The sequence below is a fragment of the Pelodiscus sinensis genome, chromosome 2, assembly GCF_049634645.1.
Source record: "Pelodiscus sinensis isolate JC-2024 chromosome 2, ASM4963464v1, whole genome shotgun sequence".
NCBI classification, from domain to species: domain Eukaryota; kingdom Metazoa; phylum Chordata; order Testudines; family Trionychidae; genus Pelodiscus; species Pelodiscus sinensis.
Genome location: NC_134712.1, coordinates 247,973,339 through 247,986,552, shown reverse-complemented (window position 1 = coordinate 247,986,552; position 13,214 = coordinate 247,973,339). Strand labels below are relative to the sequence as shown.

General features: G+C 51.1%; 1 protein-coding gene across 1 annotated transcript in view; it reads left to right on the top strand.

The window, feature by feature from the left end:
* The window catches only part of VILL (villin like), a 58,416-nt gene extending 46,003 nt beyond the window's left edge, over positions 1-12,413 (top strand). Inside the window, exons 14-20 of the mRNA XM_006120573.3 lie at positions 445-624; positions 1,235-1,380; positions 2,089-2,233; positions 5,126-5,314; positions 6,162-6,230; positions 7,285-7,536; positions 11,175-12,413. Of these exons, the coding sequence (XP_006120635.2) occupies positions 445-624; positions 1,235-1,380; positions 2,089-2,233; positions 5,126-5,314; positions 6,162-6,230; positions 7,285-7,536; positions 11,175-11,288 (1,095 nt within the window). The 3' untranslated portion in view covers positions 11,289-12,413. The remainder of the gene's footprint in view (positions 1-444; positions 625-1,234; positions 1,381-2,088; positions 2,234-5,125; positions 5,315-6,161; positions 6,231-7,284; positions 7,537-11,174) is intronic.
* The last annotated feature ends 801 nt before the right edge of the window (positions 12,414-13,214 follow it).

Below are 13,214 nucleotides of genomic sequence, written 5' to 3'. Positions count from 1 at the left end.
GTCACAGGGCGGGTGGCACAGGCAGGGGCGGATATAGGGCAGGGCAAGCGGGGAGGCCGCCCCGGGCCCTGCACTTCAAGAAGCCCCGCGCATGAGCCGTGCGAAATTGTGCTGCCCTGGGCCCCGCAAAATCCTCATCCGCCCCTGGGCACAGGGTCAGGGGAAGCAAGAGGGAGGGGGCTAGGAGAAGATGAGCAGATTCACTTGGGAGACTCCCTCCTCAGCAGGCCCCTGTGTCACCGGCAAATGCTCATCGCAGGCGTGTAGCGGCCTGACAGGTTTCCTGGTGGGAGATCTGGGTGCTGGGCCTAAGACCACTGACGTGAGGGAAGACGCTCCAGTCAGACCCTTGTTTCTGGTCCTTTGAAGGGCTAGATGCCCAAGCCTGCTCTTCTCACCAGAGGCCTTCTGGGCTTTCGCACGCTTCACACCTCACTTTTGTAGGGAGGCACGAGTCGTGCTCAGTCTAATGAGCCCGAGCCCGAGGTCCGTCTCTTCCAAGTGAGGGGCACCGACGAGCTCAACACCAAAACCATCGAGGTGCCAGCCCGGGCCTCCTCCCTCAACTCCAACGACGTCTTCCTGCTCAAGACCAGCCAGGTCTGCTACCTGTGGTGTGGGAAGGTAAGTGAGCGGATGACAGGGCAGTGCAACCTTGACACCATGCCCACGTGCACCCCCCTCGCTCCTGTTGACTGGTGCCCTGTTACAAAAGTAGACTCACCAGTTTTAATGGGCCCACTGGGAGAATGAGTCCCACAGGCCAGATCCTCAAGGCTAAAATATCTAAATTAATAGAGATTGCCTATCTCCTAGAGCTGGAATGTCATCCAATCCAGTCCCCTGCCTTCACAGCAGGACCAAGTACCATCCCTGATAAATTTTTGCCCCAAATGGCCTCTGCAAGGATTGAACTCACAACCCTGGGTTTAGCAGGCCAATGCTCAAACCACTGAGCTCTCCTTTCTGCTGAGAGCAATGGGAGTTAGGTGCCTAAATGCCTTTGAGGCTCAGGGCCTAGATGACTGCAAACAACAGTCCTAACAATGACTGACACCTCTACCATCTCTCCCTGCAGAATTAATTGGCCCAGCCACTGAAAGGGGGAGGGAGGGGAATCATCCCAATGCTAGCTCTTTCCACCAGGGGGCAGTGATGCATCAACCATCAGCTTGCAGACCAATTTTGCCAGGCCCCACCTGAATCCCTTTGATCTTGTGCCCTGTGAATGCAGGGCTGCAGCGGAGATGAGAGAGAGGTCGCGAAGATGGTGGCCAACATCATCTCCAAACGGGACAAGCAGACCGTTCTGGAGGGCCAAGAGCCAGCGGAGTTCTGGGTAGTGTTGGGAGGAAAGGCCCCCTATGCCAGTGACAAGAGGTACGTCTGTAAGGGACGCCGTGGGCCGGCATGGCTGTAACTAAGCAGAGAGTCGGGAGACTGGGGAAGGATTTCCAAGGTTGGGGCCTCTCACTAGAATGGGCCAACACAGAATCCCACATTGGAGCATCCTGAAGCCCTAGACATGATCGGTGCCCATTGGAGTCCATGCAAAGACTTCCATGGACCCCAGTGGGCACTGGGTTGGGGCTATCTTTGGGAAGGGGGCTGAGAAGAACTCATCTTAGGACAGGGTTCTGCTGTCGGCACTAAGAACAAGGGCTGGGTGAACGCTCCTGTTGGCTTCGTTGTGGGCCTGGGACTCAGGATGACTCAGGAAGCTCAACCCGTCTTGAGCACACTTGACCCTGCCATTGCACCTAGACTGAGTCTGGGCAAGGTAACAGGTTCTCAGCGGGAGTCATCTGGAACCTGGTGGGTTACCGGGGCTTCGGCTGGAGAGCAGGCACATCTTGGTGATTTGGGTGGAATTTTGCTTTAATTGAGTGTGTATGTGTGTGGGGGGGGGAGGGTTCAAGATGGGTTCTGAACTTTTAGGATCAGTTCCCAAAAAGATTCTAATCAACCCCACAGCCCTGCCATTTTTCATCACAGTTAATGGGTGTTGCCATGTGAAAGGCTGACCCCTAGTGGCCGTGACTAGTGTCTACAATGCAGCTCACTTCTGGTTCTTCTCGCCCTGCCAAGATTCCAAGAGCCATCTGTCCGATACCAGCCCCGCCTATTCGAGTGCTCCAACCAGACAGGACGGTTTATCATGACAGAGGTGGTGGGCTTCTGCCAGGAGGACTTGGACGAAGATGATGTCATGTTACTGGACACCTGGGAAGAGGTCAGTGAAATTCCCTCCTCCGTAATGGGAGCTGTGCATTTTTGATGGCTTTAATAGAGCAGTCAGCATGAAACTGAGAGCAGTATCTACCTCTCAGGATCCCACTGGGCCTCACAACATGCCAGTAAGGTAGGCCAGTGTCATTAATACCTAGTTCACTTACAACACTTTTCAGTCAAAGGTCTCAAAGCACCTTACCAAGGAGGTCAGTCTTGTGAGATCAGATGGGGAAACTGAGGCACAGGGCAGCAAATGACTTGCACAAAGTTAACCAGCAAGCTAGTGTCAAAGCTGGGAATAGAACTTAGGTTTCCTGAGTCCCAGAACTGTGCTTTAGCCATTAGGTCACACTGCTCTGAAGAGATGTTAGAGTGTTAGACCCATTTGGCAGATAAGAAACAGGCGCTGTGCCTGGGATTTTCAAAGGGGCCTGAGGGAGCTCAGCTGCCAAATCCCTTGAGATCAGTGGCAGAGCTAAAACTACAATCAGTATATTTTTAAGGCCAAATGAGTCCATTAGAGATCATCTAGTGCAGTTGTGGGCAATAATTTGTAATGGGGGGGCATGCCAAGATTTTGGAGTAGTCAAGGGCTGCATTTCTGTGGAGGGGACGCAGGGTCTGGGACAGCAGGTGGGGTGTGGAAGGGAGTGTGGGGTAGAGGACTGGGGTGCAGGAGGGAGTGTGGGGTCTGAGAGGGAGTTTGGGTGAAGAAGAGGGTTATCTGGGGCAGGGCTTGGGATGCAGGGTTCAGGAGGGGGTGTGGGTGTAAGAGAGGATTCTGACCTGTGGGAGGGGTGCAGGTTCTGGGAGGGAGCTGTGACCTGGAGGAGGTGGAGAGAGGGGATACAGAGGGTTTGGGTGATGGCCTGGGGCAGATAATTGGGGGGAAAGAGAGGATGGGATGCCAGAGGCAGGCTGGGAGGTGCTTACCTGGGCTGCTCCACGTGGTTCTGCTCCAGCACATGGGGGGAGGGAGAGAGGGAGGAGGCTTCATTCTGTGCCCCTGCCTTCAGCAACATTTCTCAGCTCCTATTGGCTGGAAACTGGCCAATGGGAGCTGAGGGATTTTGCTAGGAGTCAGGGACGGCACACACAATTTTCTCCAGCCTGCCCAGATGGCATAGCAATTAGTAGCCTGCTGTTTGAAGCGCCTGCAGCTGCTCTGTAGTAAGAGTACTGGTGAGGCGGCTGCGGGCCAGATCCGGCCCACTAGCCACCTCTTGCCCAACCTGATCTAAAGCCAGTGATCAAAGCTCGGCCTAAATTTTAGAGGACAGAAGATTGTTACAAGGAGGAGGAAGAAAAATTGTTTTCCTTGGCCTCTGAGGATAGGACAAGAAGCAATGGGCTTAAATTGCAGCAAGGCAGGTTTAGGTTGGACATTAGGAAAAACTTCCTACCTGTCAGGGTGGTTAAACACTGGAATAAGTTTCCTAGGGGTGGTTGTGGAATCTCCATCCCTGGAGATATTTAAGAGCAGGTTAGACAGACACCTGTCAGGGATGAGCTAGATCAGGGGTGGGCAAAAGGGCCTCTGCACAAGCGAGTTCATCCGGCCCGTGTAGGCCCTGCCACTCCCCCTGCCCCTACGCCAATCAGGGTCTGGGGGCAGGAGGAAAGTGCATGAAGTCTCCTTCCCCCCCCCCCCCAAGGAATGTGGGGTGCTTAGAATCAGAGCTTGGGGGCAGGGGGAGCGCGTGAAGTCTCCTCCCGCCCTGCAAGGGGCTCAGCACTTAGTCAACTGCCAGGGGCTACTCAGCTGGTGGGTGACTCTAAGCGCGGCGCTCCCTTACAGGGTGGGGCAGGGGTGAGACACCTCACGTGCTCCCCCTCCCCAGGCCCTGACTGACCTGGGGAAGCAGAGGGGAGCGCACAAAGTCTCCTCCCACTGCCAGGCGCATGGGTAACTAGAGGGAACCGCCAGCCGTTCAGAACAGCTGGTGATTCTGTCTGGGGAGGGGGAGCAGCAAAGACTTTGCATATTCCCCCAGCCCAATAAGGGTCTGAAGGTGGGGAAGCAAGGAAGTGGCCCGGCCCCACCCCTTCTGCCTGAGGCCCTGCCCCTTCCAGGGCTGCCCAGGACCACTTCAACAATTTTTGAAGTGGCTCCTGGTCAAAAAATTTTGCCCACCCCGATCTAAACCGTGCCTGGTCCTGCCATGAGGGCAGAGGCCTGGTCTTGATGGCCTCTCAAGATTCCATCCAGTTCTAGGATTTTATGATTCTATCTGTAGGCACTACGTCGTATCCCTTTAAATAGTTTGGGAGCCCTTTAGTGCCACCTGCCTGTCTTCTACATGTGTGGACAACAGAGCCCTGCCAGAGCCGCAGCATGCAGCGGTGGCTCGGTCTTGTATGTCTATACACCGCCTGGTTTCCCCATAGTCTTGCTGCTGTGTAGAGAGCAAAGACTCACCATGGGGAAACAGGCCCCTGCTGATTTCGGAGTCAGTCAGTCCAGAACCAAGGACCGTTTCAGAACCAGCAATTCCAGTTGGAATCCCAACATCCCAAGGAGGCCGATTTCATGGTTCTGCTGTAGACTCATCTTTAGTGTGACTAACGGCATTTTCTGTGACTGACTAATGAGCCCTGAACAGCGCCATCTTGGAACCCACTTTGCTGCTGACACAGCACGGTATGGCACCCATTACGGAGCTACACATGCTTCTTAGGACACCCACCAGCCCATCATTTTAATATATAATTTGCTTCCAGGAAATAATTTGACCAGGGCAGGGAACTACCAACAAACTGGGTTTTGCCCCAGACGTGCGCCTTGCTTGCTCTGATGTCCCATAATCACTATTATGAATAAAAAGGGAGACTATCCATCCATGTCTCCGGTGGTTCTTACCATTCGCTCGTCTTCTCCCTTCTCCCTTTGTAGGTTTTCCTTTGGATTGGCAAAGCCTCCAATACATATGAAAAAAATGAGGCTATTTCCTCAGCCAAAGAGTATCTGAAGACCCATCCCGCTGGAAGAGACTTAGCAACACCAATAATAATGGTGAAGCAAGGCTACGAACCCCTCACCTTCACAGGCTGGTTCAGTGCTTGGGATCCGTATAAGTGGAGCGTAAGTGACTATGAACTCCGTGTGTCTGTCTGAAAATATATATATTAAGTAGCAGTGGTTGGAGCTGTACCTGTTCTCTCCTGTATGAGAGTAAAAACTTGTGAGAATGTCATTTGGGATGTATCCTAACTAGGTGAAATATTTGTTCAAACGTTTTTCCAACACATTTTCAATGACATGCATATTTTTTTGGGGGGAAAACTAATAGTTGAAAATCTGAATATTTTAATCAAAACCCTGATTCTAAGCTTGCCTAGCTCTAGTTAAAGACAAGCAGTTTAGGTCCAGCATCTCATTCTGTGTTCAGAGCCAGCTACACTAGTTATTCCTGTTCAGGAATAGGGAATGTCCCTATTCTGCACTGCGGGGGATTACTACAAATTCTTTCTGGGGTGAGGATGGAATTTGCTCACCCTTGTAGAAGGGGCAGGTGATTAGGATCCCCAAAATTAGCAGATCCTAGGGGAACCCCAGAGACCGTGCAGAGGAGCCATGCTATTGTGTTTGATCCCAGATCCTACCCATCCCCTGACGAACAGGCAGGAGATAAATGGAGGCCATAGCAAAGGATGTAAAGTGCATCCTGCCCCGGAGCCATGCCGTTCCGTACGTACTAACGCATCCAACGATGCAGCCTGAATTCTTAATTCACTCGGAGACTGATGCAAATCTCAAAGCTGCTCCTGGTTTTTGTCTTGCCGCAGCAATTCCTGGGATTCTGCCACCCATGTGGTATTGACCTAGCTGCTGGCTTGAGGAGCAGTACAGTGGGATCTGTAGCTTGAACTTGAAATAAAAGTGGCCCTTTCGCTGTACCTGATTCTCATCCCTCTCTTTGCCTTTTTAGGATGGCAAGTCGTACGAGGAGATGAAGAGCAGCTTAGGAGATGTGTCGGGTATATCAGAGATCACGGTGGTGAGTGGATGCAGAATTTGTCACTGGATTAACAGCTGGATTTGACCTGTGCTATCCTGGCTAAAAGCTTGATTCTGCAACCCGAGTAAAAAGAACCAGTTGCAGTTGGTAAATAGAAGATGCTTAGATTCCCAGGCCAGACAGGACCACTGTGATCATCTAATCTGACCGATATGACACAGACCAGAGAGCTGCCCCACAGTCATTCCTAAAACAGAGCTGTTAGGAAAACATCCCATCTTGGTTTAAAAACGGTCAGTGCTGGAGAATCCATGTTTCCCCTCGGTAAATTATTTCAGTGGTTAATTATTCTCACCGTGAACATTTCTGCTTTGTTTCCCATCTGAATTTGTCTCGCTACCACTTCCAGCCACTGGATGGTGTTCGACCTTTCTCTATTAGACTGAAGAGCCCATTGTGAAGTATTTGCTCCCCAAGTAGGTGCTTATAGACTGTGAAAAAGTCAGCCCTTAAACTTCTCTTTAAGCTAAATAGACTGAGCTCTTGGGGTCAGTCTCAATAAGAGATGTTTTCTATGCTTTAACCATTCTGTCGACCCTTTCCTGAATTCTCTCCAATTTATCAACATCCTTCTTGAATTGTGGGCACCAGAACCAGCCATAATATCCCAGTAGTGGTTACACCTGGGCCAAATAGAGAGGTAAAGTAATTTCTCAACTCCCACTCAAGGTGCCCCAATTTATACATCCCAGGACTACATTCACTTTCTTTTTTTTTTTTGGCCACAGAGTCACACGGGGAGCTCATGTTCACTGTGACCCCTGAACCTAAGGCCATGATGTAATGTCTGATGATTGGTGGGAAACTGCTCTACTGAGTAACATTATGGGCTACACATTCTCGCCACAGATTGAGGGTCCTTAAGCAATGGGCCAGTGGTTCCTGGCCCCCACTTTGTTATTTTTAACCCAACGTCTCACATCCTAAGAAAAGTCCCACCTGCCTGAGGCAGAAATGAACATCCCAGGAAACCACAAAGTCTGTAGCCCCGGCCCAGCCTTGCTGTACTGACAAGATTCCCTGTACCCCGCAGGATCTTAACAACACCAACCTGAACAAGAAGAATGCAAACAATAAAACTTCCAGCCCTGCTAGTTCCGAAGGGCCGAGAACTTTACCTGCCTATAAACCACACCCCAACAACAGCGTCAATAGCACCAGCAACCATCACAACAACAATGCCCCTTCGGTGGTGACCAATGGGAATGGAGCCTACCCCAGAGAGGTGCTGCTCCACAAGACAATGGAGGAACTTCCAGAAGGCGTGGACCCCACTAAAAAGGAGGTGAGGGAATTGTCCAAACGTTGGGTTGATTCCGTTCCAGTTGCTGATTGAACTTGGTGGAAATGATTGGCTAAGTGAGACCTCTTGCTCTCTGGGCTTATTAAGCTTTGCTTTGAGCTAAGGGAGTGCACTAGATAGCTGAGGAGGGGGGTAAACAATAGAATTAGGAGCTTGTCATATTAAACACCAAGGAGATGGTTTCATGATGCTGATCAAAAATTAAGACTGTCTGTCCCGTGGGAAACTCTAGTACAGGTTGTGCCTCCAAAATCCGGGACTCTCCGGTCTGGCAACATCCGTTGTCCGGCAGGACCATAGCGCTCCTGCAGCAGACAGCCCGGGAGCTTAAGGGCAGGAGGGCCAGCCAGGTTGTACATCAGAGTCAGCAGCCTGGCTGGGCGCAGGGCAGGGCTGGAGCCTTCCAGCAGCCCCCAGGAGCCGTGTTCCCTGTAAGCTGCAGGGCAGCACTGTTTCACAGGTGATTAATCAGCCCCGCCCAGTCAGTCAGCTCCGTGCACAGACCCCTGAGCCTCTGGCTGGGTGAGGCTGATTTATCACCCGTGAAGCTGTGCTCCAGCGCAGTTTAGAAGGAACATGGCCCGGGAGTGCGGGGCCAGAGCCTCACGTCTTCCCCGGCTGCACAGGGACGGGGCCCTGCAGCTTCCCTCAGCTGTGTGGGGCTGGGGCTGTGTGGGGCCGGGGACACCAGCCACACAACCCCCTCCTTCCCAGCCTGGGAAAGGGCCAGGGACAACCCCTCTCCACCTCAGGCCCCATCTCTCCCTGCCCCAGCTCTGCTCCCTTCCCATCCTTGTTGCAACCCCACCCCACCTCTTCCCCACCTTTGCTCTGCCCCCATCTATCCCCTGCGGGCCAGGGGAATAGCAGGGCCGGTGGGCTGGTGCCCACAGCAGGGGTCTGCCCTCCCACACACATGCAGCAGTGGGGGAGGCAGAGCAACTCAGCCCCAGCTTGCTCTGCTCCCCCATGTGCATCGCTCCACTTCGCGCCAGTGAGTGCAGGGGTGGTCCCGCCCCTCCCCCAAGCAATGCACTGGAACAGCACGGTGAACCGGGGCCGTGTTGCTCCACATCCGTGCTGCTGCCGGTGAGTGCGGGAGGGCACCAGGCCCTGCTGCTAGTCCCCTTCAGATGCCCAGGAACTCTGGTCCTGCTGCTTGGTATCTTGCCCTTCCCACCCATAGCATGGGGGATGTGCCCCCTGGTGACCCTTCTAAATCACCCTGCTTCCCTTAGAAACAGACAGTAATGAAACCCCATTCTCAGGTAGGCTGAGATTGGATTCAAAAATTTTTCTTCTGGCCCTAATGTTTTGCCAGATGCCAACGCCCAAGGCAGATAACTGTGCACCATTCTGGCAGCTAGGGCTTGATCATGTGTGATAGCAATTGACAGTGTCGGAGTGGGGCATCCAGCATCCACGGATCTTCTAGCCCCACACCGTTGATCACTGCCAGCGGGTGGTGATCAACGGCTCGATGTCAGGATGGCGGTCGGTTTCTAGCGGAGTGCCCCAAGGTTCGGTTCTGGGACTGGTTTTGTTCAACATCTTTATTAATGACCTGGATGAGAGGATGGATTGCACCCTCAGCAAGTTTGCGGATGACACTAAGCTAGGGGGAGAGGTAGATACGCTGGAGAGCAGAGATAGGGTCCAGAGTGACTTAGACAAATTGGAGGATTGGGCTCCAATCTGATGAGGTCCAACAAGGACAAGTGTAGAGTCCTGCACTTGGGACAGAAGAATCGCAAGCATAGTTACAGGCCGGAGACCAACTGGCTAAGTAGCAGCTCTGCAGAAAAGGACCTGGGGGTTACAGTGGATGAGACGCTAGATATGAGTCAATAGCGTGCCCTTGTAGCCAAGAAGGCTAATGGCATATTACGGTGCATTAAGAGGAACATTGCCAGTAGATCCAGAGGTGTGATTATTCCTCTTTATTCGGCTCTGGTGAGGCCACATCTGGAGTATTGTGTCCAGTTCTGCCCCCCCCCCCCCCCCCCATAGAAATGATGTGGACGCATTGGAAAGGGTCCAGTGGAGGGCAACCAAAATGATTAGGGGGCTGGAGCACATGACCTATGAGAAGAGGCTGAAGGAATTGGGTCTATTTAGTCTGCAGAAGGGAAGAGTGAGGGGGGATTTGATAGCAGCCTTCAGCTTCCTTAAGGGAGGTTCCAAACAGGCTGGAGAAAGACTGTTCACAGTAGCGATGGAGGGCAGAACAAGGAACAATGGTCTCAGGTTGCGGTGGGAGAGGCCCAGGTTGGATATTAGGAAAAACTATTTCACTAGGCAAGAGTATGAGAAGAATGGTGGACGTGTTGTGATCGGCGCAATCTTAACAATAGCTGAAGACCGATCAATCCAGGTGATCCAGGTGATTTCACTAGGAGGGTGGTAAAGCCCTGGATTGGGTTACCTAGGGAAGTAGTGGAGTCTCCATCCCTAGAGGTGTTTAAATGTCGGCTTGACAAAGCCCTGGCTGGGTTGATTTAGTTGGGATTGGTCCTTCCTAGGGCAGGGGGCTGGACTTGATGACCTCCTGAGGTCTCTTCCAGCTCTATGGTTCTATGAGTCTAACTGCACCTGCTGTGCTAATGCTTACACTGCAGCTGTTCAGGAAATGGGTGTGTTCTCCTCCTCCAGAAAACTTCAATGCAAACACACGTTTGTTCCTTACTTTTCGGATTTCCATTGGAAACCTGAAAACCAAACGTATTTTACACCTTTTTTTTGTTTGTTTTCAGTGACTGGAAAATTCAGAGAGGAAACCATGTTACTCGGTAGCTTTAAAAACAACAAGTAGTCCAGCGTATCTGAGGAAGTGGGTTTTGCCCACAAAAGCTCATGATACTATATGTATTTTTGTTAGTCTCTGAGCTGCCATGGGACAACTCATTGTTGGAAAATTTCAGCTTGCTGAGCACAAATTTATGCTTTTACTAAACACTTTCACCTGAACACTTCCCCAGAATCATTGTCTTGAAATTTCCGTTTTGACACAACAGCCGTTTTCATTTAAAAAAGCAAACTTTAATGGACACATTTCAGCCATAGGGAGGGAGAAAAGGGGAATTCATCTGTGTGCAGAGGGCCAGCATGAGCTATTTGAGCTACCAGTCAGGACCTAGGTGGTGTGTAGGCATTGTATGAACTTCGGCATAGGGATGAATGTTGCCCATTATGTTGTGCGTAATGAAGCTGGAGTGTGTGGACCAGCAATGAAAATATCTTAAGATTTCTTACAGACACTGTCCTATTACAACCAGGTCCCCGCCAGCTCTTTCAATAGCTTCCTGCTGGCTTTTGCCTCAGTTCTGGTGCACCTCTTGACATTCGCCTCTGATGTGGACACTGCAAAGTGCCATCTCCACATTATTCTACTCTGTTCAGCACACCTATGAGGCGGTAAACTCAGTGGGGCATGGTGGTGTGTGTGCTTGCTACACTTCACTCCTCACGCGGCACTGTCCACACTAGTAGCGCTGTAACGGGCACCACAAGAACTCTGCCCCACTTCAGTTTTAGGGTTCTGCAGAGGGGTGTAAACTTCATCCTACCCAAATGACACTAGCTGAGGCTGACTGTTTCTCTGCTGCCATTTTCCTCTGCAGTACTATCTCTCCGATGCCGACTTCCAGGATATCTTTGGGAAATCCAAGGATGAGTTCTACCAGATGCCCCGATGGAAGCAGCAGAATGAGAAGAAACAGCATGGACTGTTTTAAAACAGAGACTGTCCTGCCCCCTGCTGGCTGTGGAACCACATCCCGATCTCAGTAGCCACAGGAGGGGAATGCAGATACTTGTCAAAGAAACCAGTGCAAAAACCAAAACCCACCCGCCCAAACCAAGCCAAGTGCAGCTACAGCCTCTAGGGTCAGACAGGGTTCATGGAACTGCTCTTCCTTCCCCCCCTGCAATTAGTGGGATGTAGGGAGCCATCACCCGAAGATTTGACTCAAGGCTTTGATATTTTCTCCTCAGTTTTGTACCATTTTAACCTGCAAAGAGGTGTCAAGGTAGCATTAGTGGTAGCACCATATGGTAGTGGCCAAATTTTCCACATCAATGGAAGATAAATACTGCATGGGAGGCCACTCTGTGGCCATGGGGGTGAGATGAGGCAGGACAAATACAAAGATGTGGTGGGAACTGGCGCGACCGAAGTCTAGTAAATCCTTGCAGATAATTGCTCCGATAATTGTCTCTCCCCCAGTGAGGAATAAGGATGTTAAATGGTCATAACCTGAGATGGTAAAAATCCATCAGAACTTGGCTCCAAAATAACATTTGTAATTTATTAAATGAATTATTTGAAAGGAAAGCAGAGACATAGGGCTGGGGGGGGAGACGGGCTCTCAATCTCCAGAGCTGAAGTGGGCTGTGATGTTTACAGTCAAAGCTGTGTGCTGAGTCCCTGTTCTGTACAGAGCCCCAGTGAGGAGATGCATGGACAGAAGGGTCTGCCCATGTGCCTCTGATTGCAGGCTCGTTAGGGTAGCTATTAGCTTTGCACTGGTGTGACCAGGAGCAGAAAGTGGGCCTTAGATGCTTTGATCTCCACCTGGCTTCTCTGTCATGCTGCCACCACATGCTGCACTGGATATGAAGAGCACACTCCATATCACGTTTTGAATTTTGATTTATGGGCACATGGTGATTTTGATTTCATGGATCCAGCTGTAAAAAAAAAAAAAAAAAAAATCAGTGCAAAAATTACTACAATTTCAGCTTTGTTCCAGTCAAACCCAAGCAGTGATTTCACATAAACAACCAACAGGCATGCGTAAAAGATGCTCTTAATAAAAATGCAAACGACGGGCTCCTTTCAGTAGCGTAAACTCCACCGATCTGAGAGAGTTTCTGTTGTAAGACTGGTTGGAATATCAGCCCTGGCACTGGAAAACTTCTATCTGTCCCCGGAGCAGGTATAGCAGAGGCTATAAAAGTACAAGCTCCCTCCAATGCTCTGTCAATATACTTTAAGGCTGATATAAAGGGCCATCTCTAGAAGCAAGAGGAGGTATTTCCTTTCATTTCATGCCCATTCAGTAATGCCTGATGTGCGACAGGCAGTGTTCCCAGAAAACATTTTGTTATGTGTCGCGAGGCAGGTGCGGATGTGCACCACCAGTAGTAACATGCTGCCGGCTGAGAGAGTCCTGCGAATCAGCTGGGCAGCATTTGAATCAGCTGGGCGGCATTCAAATGAATCTCTTCTGGGTGGCTGCACGAGGGCTCAGTTTCCAGGGGACACTGGTACCAGGGTTCCTGGAATGCAAGTGAACTGTGGGAACATTTCGCGTTCTGTCCCCCACCACTAGCCTGGGCGCCTACCTCTCACACTGAGATGCCATAACAAGCCACCAACCTCTGGCAGACGTCCACAGGCAAGGATACACCCTACTGAGTTACATGAATGCGTCTCCCTGTCACTCATGAACTAAGGATAGGCAGGCTTCCGCCAATTTTCCCAGCCTTGCATCCCAGAGCTGTACGTCCTTGCCCAGTCGGTCCCCCTCCCTCAATGTGGAGAAGGGTCCACCCTAGCCTTTGGAAACTGAGCTGAGCACTTCAACAAAAAACACACTGTTTTAGAGAAAATATAAAATACATTTAGTCACTATAGGGAGAGAGATTTTTTAAGGGAT